Below are 13254 nucleotides of genomic sequence, written 5' to 3' on the forward strand. Positions count from 1 at the left end.
GTATTGATGTTTAATAGTTTTTGAGTAGAGGAGGCAGAAGCATGAATGACAAACAAAGAAGAAAGCCCCATGTTGTATCAAAATGGCAAATTGCTCGCCAGTTGTGGGATCCACTCTGTTTGTCTTCACTCCATTGAGTATCAGATTGCATTTTATATATCTGATTTATTTATAGGTTTGAATTCAGATTGAAATCAACTAAATGTTTACAGTGGACACAACCAATGACAAAGAAACTGTAATGCCACCTTGGCTTAATATACTAGGATGTTCTGTAGAGTTAAGCTTGCTTTGATTTTATTTATTTATTGTCTCAAGTTGTGTTTGGCCTTTTACTGGTGCTGTAGTTCTGAACACTTCCGAAAGGACTTAGCTGAATAAACAGAAGGATTTTCTAAAGGGTCAAGACAGGAAGTTGGTTGCAAAGTGATTTCTGCAGCCTGATTTATGTAACCAAAATCATTTACATATGTAAAGGTGCCAAAAGTGCATGATTCATCTTATTTTAAAAACACAATAATAAGAATTATTTGAAAGCAATTTATTGACAAGAATGAGAAATGTAACTTTAATGTGAAGTTGCTTTGTTTTGCCAGCAGATCTGTTTCAAAAGCAAATGCTAAATGACTTGATTTTCAAAGCTGGTGCTGTCCACACTGTTCTGTGACTCAGCACTTTTGAAATTGTGAATTTTATCCCCTTCAGCGTACAAGTGTGTACACCACCTCTCTCAGGCATTAATCCTAACAATGTGTCTGAAGGAGTTATAAGCCAGTGTCTGAATTTTGAAACTTTATAAAAGTGACAGTGGATTTTAAAACCAGTGGAAACGCAGATGTGTAAACAATATTGTTTAGGGTTATGTTTCTAGGTAACTGCAAGACCTTTAAGCTCCTCTGAAATTACCCTGTGTAACCCGGGATAGTCCCTGCAGAGCACGGTCTTGTTTATTGTGGGTGGAGTTTGGGTGTCGGTGTGTCTTAGCCTTGAATCCACCTTCTCTTTGATGAAACAGTGGAGGAACTTATCTAGGAACATTATCTGGAAACCTCTGTGTTTCAATTCAGATATTTATTTATTTATTTATTTATTTATTAGAAATGTGGGTTGTGTTCTTTCATATGGGGCCGGGGCGGAGGGTTGTTTTCTTCAAAATGGAAAGCTGCTATCTGGAGACTAGTCGACTAGTAATATTAAAGTGTGTGGTTTTTAGTGTAGGCAGGTTAAAGGTTTGTGTGGTCTGGAGTGTTGTGATGAGTAATATTTGAAGAGACTGAGAAAAGAAAAACGCCCCCTCACCACACTTTCTTTAAAAGGTCACCTAGGGCCTCATAAAAATGCATGTAATGAGTTGGGAGGTCACGCACACACACAGTCTCAGCTCAGAACTAGCACTCAAAGGGTTAACGCTTACCATGCCTTGAAGGGCCCTTTCAGATGGTACTGCCTTCAGTTACCTCCTGCCCTCACTTCCTCTTCCTGCGTTAACTGTTCCCACTATCCAGCTATTTTCTACACTTGTTGGAGAGAGAAAAATCACCATAACAAATAGCTTGTTGCTCACTTTGCTTTCCATGAGTAGGCAAATTGGGGAAGTGGAAAAGAGCTGCTTTGAAATACCCAAATACACACACACGGAAAAAAAAACATGGCCAGTGCTGGTTATTTATAGACTTTTTGCCAGTGAGAGGCAGCAGTTCACAAAGTGCCCATTCTTTTCTACTCTCCACTCGTGTGTGTGTGTTTGTGTGTGTGTGTGCTGCAACTGCCAGGCACAGGTTCCTTATTCATCATATTAATTTGATACAGCAGATATTTGCCTAACCAAAGCACACCTCAGAATAGGGATTTCCCCTCAGCTGTCAATTGCCACTCTGCTGCCGCGCTCTCTGACTGACGTGATGCAGTATACATTGTAATGTGCCCCGCTGTGCTGTAACCGAACCCTCTTAGGGGTTCATTCACAAGAGCATGATATTTGAATGTGGCAACTCTGGTTCTTGCAAGTTAACTTGATTTTATCTTGTTTATTTATGTATGAATATACACCGATCAGCCATAACATTATGACCACCTGCCTAATATTGTGTAGGTCCCCCTTTTGCCACCAAAACTGTTTACACTGGACGCCACTAGACCTCTGAAGGTGTGCTGTGGTATCTGGCACCAAGATGTTAGCAGCAGATCCTTTAAGTCCTGTAAGTTGAGAGGTGGGGCCTCCATGGATCAGACTTGTTTGTCCAGCACATCCCACAGATGCTTGATTGGATTGAGATCTGGGGAATTTGGAGGCCAAGTCAACACCTTGAACTTGTGATTCATCAGACCAGGCCACCTTCTTCCATTGCTCCATGCTCCAGTTCTGATGCTCACGTGCCCATTGTAGGCACTTTCGGCAGTGGACAGGGGTCAGCATGGGCACCCTGACTGGTCTGCGGCTACGCAGACCCATATGCAACAAACTGCGATGCACTGTGTGTTCTGACACCTTTCTATCAGAACCAGCATTAACTTTTTCAGGAATTTGAGCTACAGTAGCTCGTCTGTTGGATCGGACCACACGGGCCAGCCTTCGCTCCCCATGTGCATCAATGAGCCTTGGCCGCCCATGACCCTGTCACTGGTTCACCGCTTTTCCTTCCTTGGACCACTTTTGATAGGTACTGACCACTGCAGACTGGGAACACCCCACAAGAGCTGCAGTTTTGGAGATGCTCTGACCCAGTCGTCTAGCCATCACAATTTGGCCCTTGTCAAAGTCACTCAGATCCTTACGCTTGCCCATTTTTCCTGCTTCTAACACATCAACTTTGAGGACAAAATGTTCACTTGCTGCCTAATATATCCCACCCACTAACAGGAGCCATGATAACGAGATTATCAGTGTTATTCACTTCTCCTGTCAGTGGGCATAATGTTATGGCTGATCGGTGTATGTATGAATGTATGTATTTATTAGCAGACTTTTAAACAGTTACACAATCAGTACAAAATACAATAAGTATACATCCTAGAGCACATAAGTGCAGATGTAATAGTTAAGTCGTAGGTATATGCTAAAGGCAGGGGAAGGCATAGGAGAAGTACTGTTAGCACTTGTGTTACTGCAACATTAGTATGCAGGAACAAAAGGAAGTAAAGTGCAAAATAGCTAGAGTGCTGAGCAGTGAAGGAGGTTAGGCTGGTGTATTACAGGTACGGTCAGAACAGATGTGTCTTCAGTAAACACACAGAGTAGACGCTGTGCAGTCTTGACCTCAGTTGGAAGAATATTCCATTACTTAGGGTTAAGTGTAAAAGGTTTATGATGTCAGATCTGCGAAGGTACTGAAGATTTTAAAAACGCTGGTAAAGGATTTACTTATTTATGACCGTAGATTTGTTTATTCAAGTAACTGCAACATACACTCACCTAAAGGATTATTAGGAACACCATACTAATACTGTGTTTGACCCCCTTTCGCCTTAAGAACTGCCTTAATTCTACGTGGCATTGATTCAACAAGGTGCTGAAAGCATTCTTTAGAAATGTTGGCCCATATTGATAGGATAGCATCTTGCAGTTGATGGAGATTTGTGGGATGCACATCCAGGGCACGAAGCTCCCGTTCCACCACATCCCAAAGATGCTCTATTGGGTTGAGATCTGGTGACTGTGGGGGCCAGTTTAGTACAGTGAACTCATTGTCATGTTCAAGAAACCAATTTGAAATGATTCGACCTTTGTGACATGGTGCATTATCCTGCTGGATGTAGCCATCAGAGGATGGGTACATGGTGGTCATAAAGGGATGGACATGGTCAGAAACAATGCTCAGGTAGGCCGTGGCATTTAAACGATGCCCAATTGGCACTAAGGGGCCTAAAGTGTGCCAAGAAAACATCCCCCACACCATTACACCACCACCACCAGCCTGCACAGTGGTAACAAGGCATGATGGATCCATGTTCTCATTCTGTTTACGCCAAATTCTGACTCTACCATCTGAATGTCTCAACAGAAATCGAGACTCATCAGACCAGGCAACATTTTTCCAGTCTTCAACTGTCCAATTTTGGTGAGCTTGTGCAAATTGTAGCCTCTTTTTCCTATTTGTAGTGGAGATGAGTGGTACCCGGTGGGGTCTTCTGCTGTTGTAGCCTATCCGCCTCAAGGTTGTACGTGTTGTGGCTTCACAAATGCTTTGCTGCATACCTCGGTTGTAACAAGTGGTTATTTCAGTCAAAGTTGCTCTTCTATCAGCTTGAATCAGTCGGCCCATTCTCCTCTGACCTCTAGCATCAACAAGGCATTTTCGCCCACAGGACTGCCGCATACTGGATGTTTTTCCCTTTTCACACCATTCTTTGTAAACCCTAGAAATGGTTGTGCGTGAAAATCCCAGTAACTGAGCAGATTGTGAAATACTCAGACCGGCCCGTCTGGCACCAACAACCATGCCACGCTCAAATTTGCTTAAATCACCTTTCTTTCCCATTCAGACATTCAGTTTGGAGTTCAGGAGATTGTCTTGACCAGGACCACACCCCTAAATGCATTGAAGCAACTGCCATGTGATTGGTTGGATAGATAATTGCATTAATGAGAAATTGAACAGGTGTTCCTAATAATCCTTTAGGTGAGTGTACTTCCAGCTTCTTCTCACAGAAAAGGTCTTATTCATGAGTTTACCAACTTTGGAAAATCAGGCCAGACATGTTGGCAGCAGCTTCTTTAAAACTCAAGAGCATGTCAGTAAGATTTATAAATTCACCCTGAAAATATTACCAAGATCAACCCAGATTTTGGAGAGCATGTCTGAACATCAGTGTGTGTACATATACAGTATGTATTGACACCCTTCATTTGAAACATTGTTATTCGGAGATTTGTATTGATCTGTATTTATTAATCAGTGATTATTTTCAGAGGTTTTTTGAGCTTTGATTCAGCCCAGAAGTAAACTGTGAAGATCACAGTTGACAGAGCTGAGTTAGGACATAGCGTGTTTGAACTTTTGAACTCCATAAGAAAAATCTATGGAGTGGCCATCCAAAGTTTACACTCAGCAGCTGTAAGCGTTCAACTTTCTGTCCATAGTTAACGTTCTTGGCAGTTAAAGCTGAGGTCTGGCCTTCTGTTTTTAAGATCTTCTGTCATCAGTGTGCTTTCAGACCCCTTTCCAAAAGAAACTAAATTACCAGTGTTTTGCCTTTTCTGTTCCATTTGACCTGATGTATCATTATTAACAAATTACCTGTGCCAACTATCACAAATCAAAACCTGTGTTCTTATGATTACTTTTCTTCTGGAAGAGGTCAATGGGCACACATTCATGAAAAAAGACACTTTGTAAATAGAGAGTAGAATAGGGTGTAGAGGGGGCAGGGGAGTCTGCAGGTTGTTAATCATGGAAGAACAATTAGCAGAGCAGTACATGACTAAAGGTTGCTTAATTTACAATGTTTCAGTCTTCTAAGGAATGAAATGATAAACCTGCAATTCTGTTATCCAGAGTCCAGTGCAATGGCATTAAGTCGTGAATGTAATCTAAACAGGACCAGGCATTATCGATTCTTGAGCTTGGTTTTGAAGATGAGGTGACCTGACAGCCCAAGCAGGCCCAAAGCATCCTCTGTCTCTCTCTCTCTCTCTCTCTCTCTCTCTCTCTTTCTCCTTCTCTCTGGGCCGTGAGTAGAGCAAGGCGGCCCACCACTAATAGCACAGAGCCCTAGCAGGTTGGCCCCAGTAACCCCCCAAGCACCGTGCGGAGGTGGCACATTAACCCCCTTGCCGCCCAGTACAGCGTCGCATCACCTCATAAAGCGGAGGTCAGCCACTCCATCTCCCACACTCAATTACACTCCCCGATCACTGACAAGGTAGATGCCGTTTAACCTGCACTGGATTTCAACACTTTGAGCCTTCCCAAAGCGTGCCCAATCACAGCAGGATTTTATTTATTTATGTATGTATTAATTTATTTATAACTGCAGTAGATTCCCACTCCTGGCCTGGTCCGGGAGAGCCACACTCTTGCCACATTTATAGCCAACTTCAAACCTTACACCTGGACAATATTTGATTGTAAATAGCGTAATTTAGGGCTCATATGGAATGAAGCCCAGAAGTCAATATGATGTCCATTTGTGTTCCTATTGACTGAAGTGATTCTTCAGCAGCAGTTACTGATGCCTAATTGAATGACTAATTATGATGATGATTATTATGATTAGCAATCATTATCTCTCATATTTGTATATTATACAGCATTCACAATCTTTTGATCTAGTTTGCTGAACTCTTCCTGTCTTCAGTCATCTAAGAATCCCCTTTTGCAAAATCTGTGTGTGATGACGAAATGGCCACATTTTCCACGTGGAGCCATGTGTGATTGGGTTAGATAGTGACGTCTAACTTGTTGATAGAGAAACTAACAGAGCAGAAGTGAAAGTAACCCTGATAGTCTGAAGAAAGGCATTGTGGAAGAGATGAATAAAGTTTGTCAATGCGGAATGGAATTCTGTGACTGATCTATTTCACACTAACTTGGCAGCAAGTTTCTTTAAAGTTTTTTGTTGTTATTTTGTGTGGTCTTGTACAGATTAGAAGTGTGATTGTTTGATTTCTGACTTGAGTAAAATTTACACCCTTCTTAGTCCCCCCAAGGCAGGTGAAATATCCTTAACAAGGGTACAGTTAGCACTGTTACAAATGCATGGATCTGGAATAAAACATGTTGACTTGAAATTAACAGAAGCAATTCCAAAGGAACTGCATTTTTTTTAGTCTTGAACTGCACAGTCCCTGCCTACCATCCGACGGTTACTCAAGACACATCTGTTCAAACTGTACCTGTAATACAGCAGCCTAATCTCCTGGGCTGCTCAGCACTCTTGCTCTGCTGCACTTATGTATTATTAGCACTTCCATTAATTTACTGCACCTTCTCCTATACCTACCCCACCTTTTAGCACATACAGCTCAACACTCAACAACCGTAGGATGACATCAAGTGACCTACAAAAAGAATGTCAAACGGCAGCTGGGGTGAAGTACGGTTCGAAACAGGCTCCTAGGGCCAGGACTGAAGTCGTGCAATGCTAGAAAAAAGCCCTTCATCAATGAGAAGCAAAGAAGAGCCAGGCTGAGGTTTGCAAAAGACCATAAGGATTGGACCGTAGAGGACTGGAGTAAAGTCATCTTCTCTGATGAGTCCAATTTTCAGCTTTGCCCAACACATTTCTGAACTCTTCCTAAGTTAAAACATTAGTATTGTGGTGTTTAAAAATGAATATGAACTTATTTTCTTTACATTATTCGAGGTCTGACAACACTGCATCTTTTTTGTTATTTTGACCAGTTGTCATTTTCTGCAAATAAGTGCTCTAAATGACAATATTTTTATTTGGAATTTGGGAGAAATGTTGACAGTAATGTATAGAATGAAACAAAAATATTAATTTTACCCAAACACATACCTATAAATAGTAAAACCAGAGAAACTGATACTTTTGCAGTGGTCTCTTATTTTTTTCCAGAGCTGTATCTAGGACTATAATATATTATATATGTACTTTTTAATCCATTGTACAGATGTAAGCTTATTGCATTTTGTACTGCCTGTAATTTGTAATGCTTTGAAAATGTTTATTTTGTTACCTGTAAGTTGCCCTGCGTAAGGTTGTCTGCTAATTAATACAAATGTATTTCAAATCCTCTATTGTATTAACATATGAATTTTTCAGTTGTGCCAAATGTCATGCATTAAGTGAAGGATTTAAATGTGTAAGGATGTATAACAACAGCGCTATTACATAGTTTATTACAAGTCCTTACCATTTTTGTCTACATGGGCTTGCTGCATTATCTAAAGGACTGCGTAGCTATCGGAGGACTGCGGCTCCTCTGAGAATATACTTGATATACATGACGTGATTAACATGGCAGTATTGAACCACGGGGAATTAAGTGGCACCAAACATTTGAATCATGTCCTATGAAAAAATCATGTCCTATGTTAGTATCATTATTACTCCGGTTTCAATTATGGTGGAAGCAAGCACTGTTCAAAGCATGGCAAACCTTAGGCCTCCTCCAGAGAAGTATGGCATGCCCATCTGAACTGAAATTATAAGGGTTTATCTCCATAACAGTGCTGTTATTTTTCGGCCAACATCAAGTTCAAGTTCAAGTTCAAGTTTAGCCATAAGAACAAGGCCCCAACCTCCCAGGTGGAAGTGCAGGAGCAGGTGTCATTGGGACTGAAAAGAGGAGATGCTTCTTAACACAAAGATTTGGAGATCCCTGGACACACCCCTGAACCAGGGCTACCCGTAAAAAAAAAAAAAAAAAAGAGCTGCTACCAACCCAATGAACAAGAGAGACCAAATGGTGTTCTCCTGTGTGTGCTCTTTCTTATGCTCTTTTATATCAATAATGTGTTAGTATGGTTGTGCCATTGAATGTGTAGATAAATAAAATGAGTTTGGAACAAATACTTTCTAAGGAATTGAGGAATCCAGGTTACCTACCCCTATGCAAGACTGGATCTATAATAGTCTTGTCTCCTCTCACCTGTCAGGCAAGAGATCTGGGAATAAACAACTAATCCCTCCCTCCCTCTCTCCCTCACTCAACCACGCTTTGTCCAGGATGTGGTGAACTCTGGTAACTCACTGCACACTTGTAGTAGCACACAGGACTTTCCCCACATTCACACTTGTCCACAAGCTGGTACTGACATCTATTTAGCACAGTAATTACGTAATTGATTTATTTGTCATTGCAGCACAACATCCTGTTAACAGGGAAAGCTGATTAAAGTTTATGAGTTTTACCTACGAAGTGCTCAGTTTTCATGTTAATATTTTTAAATGCATCCTGTTTAATTTATTCTTGTTTCTTAGTTACCTTCCTATGCTGTGAATTCCAAGTCAATTGTAAGTTCACGTTTGGTATGCGGCCTTCTCTACTGGAATTAAGTTGTCCACATTGTCAGAAATCAACAAATGTTTTTGGTGTTGTTTTCCTGATGGCTTCACAATTGTATAACACTGTCTGTCCAAAGTCCAGCAGTACTGGTTGACTGTCATGGCCTTCACACCTTAGTTTTGAACAAAGATCCCTAAATCTTGTATATTTAGAAATAACAACAAATCCATTAGACAATGTTATGGGTTTTGCAAAACCTTTTTTTTTTTTCTATAACTGTACTATACTGTACTCTACATTTGGAGTTACAGTCAGAGGTTCAGTAAAGGATATGTATTTAATTCCATTTAACATACAGTGGCTCTCAAAAGTATTCACCCCCCTTGTTACAACATGAAATCAGAATGGATTTAATCAGGAGTTTTTGCCGCTGATCAACACAGAAAATGTCCATAATGTCAAAGTGAAACATATAATCTGCAAATTGTTCTAAATTAAATACAAATACAAAACAGCAAATACTTGAATGACTAAGTAATCAACCCCTTTGCTATGAAACACCTGTTTGAGCTGTGGTGAAACCAATTGTCTGGCCTGGAAACCTTGTAAAGCTAGAGGGCAAAATGGATGCAGCAAAGTGCAGAGAAATCCTGGAAGAAAACCTGCTGAAGTCTGCAAGAGACCTGGGACTTGGGAGAAGATTAATCTTCCAGCAGGACAATGACCCCAAACATACAGACAAAGCCACACTGGAGTGGCTTAAAAACAAAAAGGTCAATGTCCTGGAGTGGCCCAGTCAAAGCCCAGACCTCAATCCTATTGAAAATATGTGGAAAAAAGTGAAAATTGCTGTTCACCAAAGGTCCCCATCCAACTTGATGGAGCTTGAGCATTTTTGCTAAGAAGAATGGACATAAATTGCTGTGTCCAGATGTGCAAAGCTGGTAGAGACTTATCCACATAGACTCATGGCTGTAATTGCTAGCAAAGGTGCCAAATATTGACTGAAGGGGTGATTACTTATGCACTCATGTATTTTCTGTTTTGTTTTTGTAATGAATTTAGAACAATTTGCTGATTATATTTTCGACTTTGACATTATGGACATTTTCTGTGTTGATCAGTGGCAAAAACTCCTGATTAAATCCATTCTGATTTCATATTGTAACAGTGAAATGTGGAAAAGTCCAAGGGGGCTGAATACTTTTGAGTGCAACTGTAATTCCAAAAGCTGTTTATGATAGTCACTGTGTAAAATGCTATATAAAATATAGGCTTATATTGCACATTCTGTTTTCTTTATTCTCATCCTGCCATCTTTATGAATATATGACTTATGCACCTTAATATATGCACATGCGTTTACTTTTTGCAATTAAATAAATCATATATATGAAATATGAAATGGAGAAATATGAATTAGACGTTGTCTGCAATGCAAAAGCACCAGCAGAAGCAGCAGAAAACATAGTCAGTGCAAAAAAGACTTAAAAATAGCTCTTCGCTACCAATGGATAGCACGCCAAAACTATCCTTGTTCACAGCCGCCGATGCTTTGTTTACAAAGGGAAAAAAAAATAGAACGGATAAGTTCTTCCTCGGCAGCAAAGGGAGAAAATAAAACCAGTTTGTTTCTCAAGTTGGAATTCTAATTCAAATTTAGTTTGTCCAAGGATTGGGGGGAGGGAGAAGGGAGGGAGGGAGGGGTGTCAAAATCCATGAAGTGATATTGTCATACCAGCAGGACTACCTTCTGGTGTTTGTTTTAAAAAGGGAAGGAAAAAAAAAAAAGCAGTCCAGGCAGAAGAATGTGTGCTAAGTGCCAGAATCTTTCACATGCCTCCTCCACCACCTCAACTCCATGTTTTATTTTGAGCGGTCCTGTTCACAGTGACTCACATCTCCAAGCCACGTGCTTCACGGCAGGGTTTGCGATCGAAATAAAAGCCGAGGAGGGCGGCCAACTCCTTCACGGCTCTCTCGGATATGCCTGCTTGGAAAATAGAGCTATTTTTTTATTTGTATTTTTGGGTGAGTGTGTGTGTTCTCTAATATTTTTAGGTTGTTGTTTTTCTTCTCTCACAATGAAAATCCGTAAGGAGCATTTCAACCAGCCACTGCAGAAATGTACCAATATGATGCACCAATGTAAAATGCACTAAATGTACCAATATGAAAGCAGGCAACCCTTTTACTCAGTTAACTGAATCAATTGAAACTGATTTTTTTATTTTTTTTTGGTTCCCAGATAATATCAAAGCTGACAACCACCTCAAATTTCAGTAGGCAAATGATATTGTACTTCCCCTTTAACAATTGGTATCACTGATTTCATATACGTGCTTTTTCTTTTTTGATTCCCAGGTATAAAATAATAATGGCTATGCATTGTAAATTAGGTTGAAAGAAAAACTGTGCAGGTGTCCATAATCGTATGCCATGATTCTCACCTCTTATAACTCAACAATCTCCTGGCAAGAACAAGTTTACAAAGCAAAGCAAAGCGGAAGGAATACAAACTGGGCTCGGCTCCTCCAGGGCCAGTTAAAGGGGTTCTTCCTCATCAGATGATCCTGAAGGTTCACCATCCAGAACATAGTCTGCCATTTTCTTTCAAACAATGGTTTAAAAAGCATCCTGTTAGTCTATTCTAGTCTCAGTCTGTAGCCCACTTGGACTCGGTTGGAAATATTTTCTAATGTTAATCTAATCAATTTTTTCTTTTTTTTTCTGCCCTCTGTTCAGGTAACTGGGATGTGCAGACTTTCATCCAGAGGTTCAGTCTGGGGACACCTGTGGCCACTCTGCAGTTTCTCACTCAGAACGCCAGTGACTAACAGTGAGAGCATGGCAGTAGCATAGCCTTGCAACCTTTCACTGCATGCTGATGTAGATTGGACAGATACACATCAAAGCTAATTTTATTCCATTTCACTTCGCCGAAATTGATACCTGATATTTGATATTTTGTTGCTTTCAGTTTAGCTTTGATATGAAAATGAACGCAAAACTATGTTGTCTCTCTCTCCCGGCACGGTCTGTTGAAAACTCCACTTCTCCCTGGTGCACCATTCTGGCCTCGTTGGAATTTGTTTCACATGCTTCTATTTGGGAATCTGTTGGTACCCTCTCCCATGCTAATCTTAATATTCCCGCCAAAAACAATAAAGGTTGAAAACTAGCTCAGTAATTTGAGAGAAAGTGATTAATAGCATTACATAACTTCAGTCTCAATGTTCTGATGCGCTAGTACGCTATAGTCCCTGAAGAATTCTCTGGAGTTATATATTAGTGTTGGCAACTCAAATGAAAGCACAATGTTTCACCAGAGCTCAGATTCCTGCAAGTGCTACCACTGTGTTTCTGAATGGATTTTGAATTACCTCCAATAACTTTATTATCATTATTATTATTTATTTCTCAGTAGATCTTACACAGGGCGACTTACAGTTCCCATAAGAAACATTCTCCAAAACATTACAAAATACAGTAAATAAATAAGACATGCACAATACATAAGACTTTAGACTCTTTTATGGATTGAGGTCATCCTTCCTCAATGATCAACTAATTCCATATGTCCCAAACTCATCAATGATCAGAGATGCATATACACTTAAAACAAGACAATTCACAAATAGAAATAAAACTCCAGGACGTTATTTCTAAGCTATGCCTTCCTCTAGGTAAAGCTTAAGGTTTCTGCTATTTTAATGGCACTATTTTGTTAATGAGCGTATACGTAAAGTGCTTGGAAACGAGTATATTACTGTTCAGCGAAGTTTTGCTATGAAGGGGTGCCATATCAAAATCAATGGGCGTTGTATTTTATAAGAAATGGTGAATCATGCAGGAAAGCAGAAACAGAGTATGTAAGTAAGCAGTGAAACAGTGAAATTGCTGATGCGTTAAGCTGCCCCTTTAAATAAACATCATTGCACTGATTGGTTTATTCATTCACCTCTGTACTCTTTTTTTGGGGGGGAGGGGGGCATTCTGGAGTTCTGCCATTGCCAACTAGAACTGTAGTGATTTGGACTTCAATTAAAAGTGTTACAATTGTGGAATAGAGCTCTGGGACCTGCTCTGAAATATTCCAGTTTGGCAGAAAATAAATGGAAAATAGTCATCCTGTCTGTGCAGAATATTGTACTTGTGTTTGTTAATACATGTATTGGAATCTTATTACTACTTCCACAGTGAGACAGAGAAATACCTCATTGACTGTTTCCTTGGTATTTAGACTCCTTTTAGTGACTAAATGAAGATACATTTTCAAAGCTATGACACTCTTTGAAATGTGTTTTTTATATTTCACACAGAACCTTGCATTTATTAAC

The 13254-nt window shown here is 40.1% G+C and overlaps 1 protein-coding gene across 1 annotated transcript in view; it reads left to right on the top strand.

Annotated features, from left to right (window-relative positions):
* The window catches only part of pebp4 (phosphatidylethanolamine binding protein 4), a 137305-nt gene extending 124447 nt beyond the window's left edge, over positions 1 to 12858 (top strand). Inside the window, exon 6 of the mRNA XM_066714467.1 lies at positions 11660 to 12858. Coding sequence (XP_066570564.1) covers positions 11660 to 11751 — 92 coding nt within the window. The 3' untranslated portion in view covers positions 11752 to 12858. The remainder of the gene's footprint in view (positions 1 to 11659) is intronic.
* Positions 12859 to 13254: the final 396 nt, after the last annotated feature.

The sequence above is a fragment of the Amia ocellicauda genome, chromosome 9 (assembly GCF_036373705.1).
Source record: "Amia ocellicauda isolate fAmiCal2 chromosome 9, fAmiCal2.hap1, whole genome shotgun sequence".
NCBI lineage: Eukaryota > Metazoa > Chordata > Actinopteri > Amiiformes > Amiidae > Amia > Amia ocellicauda.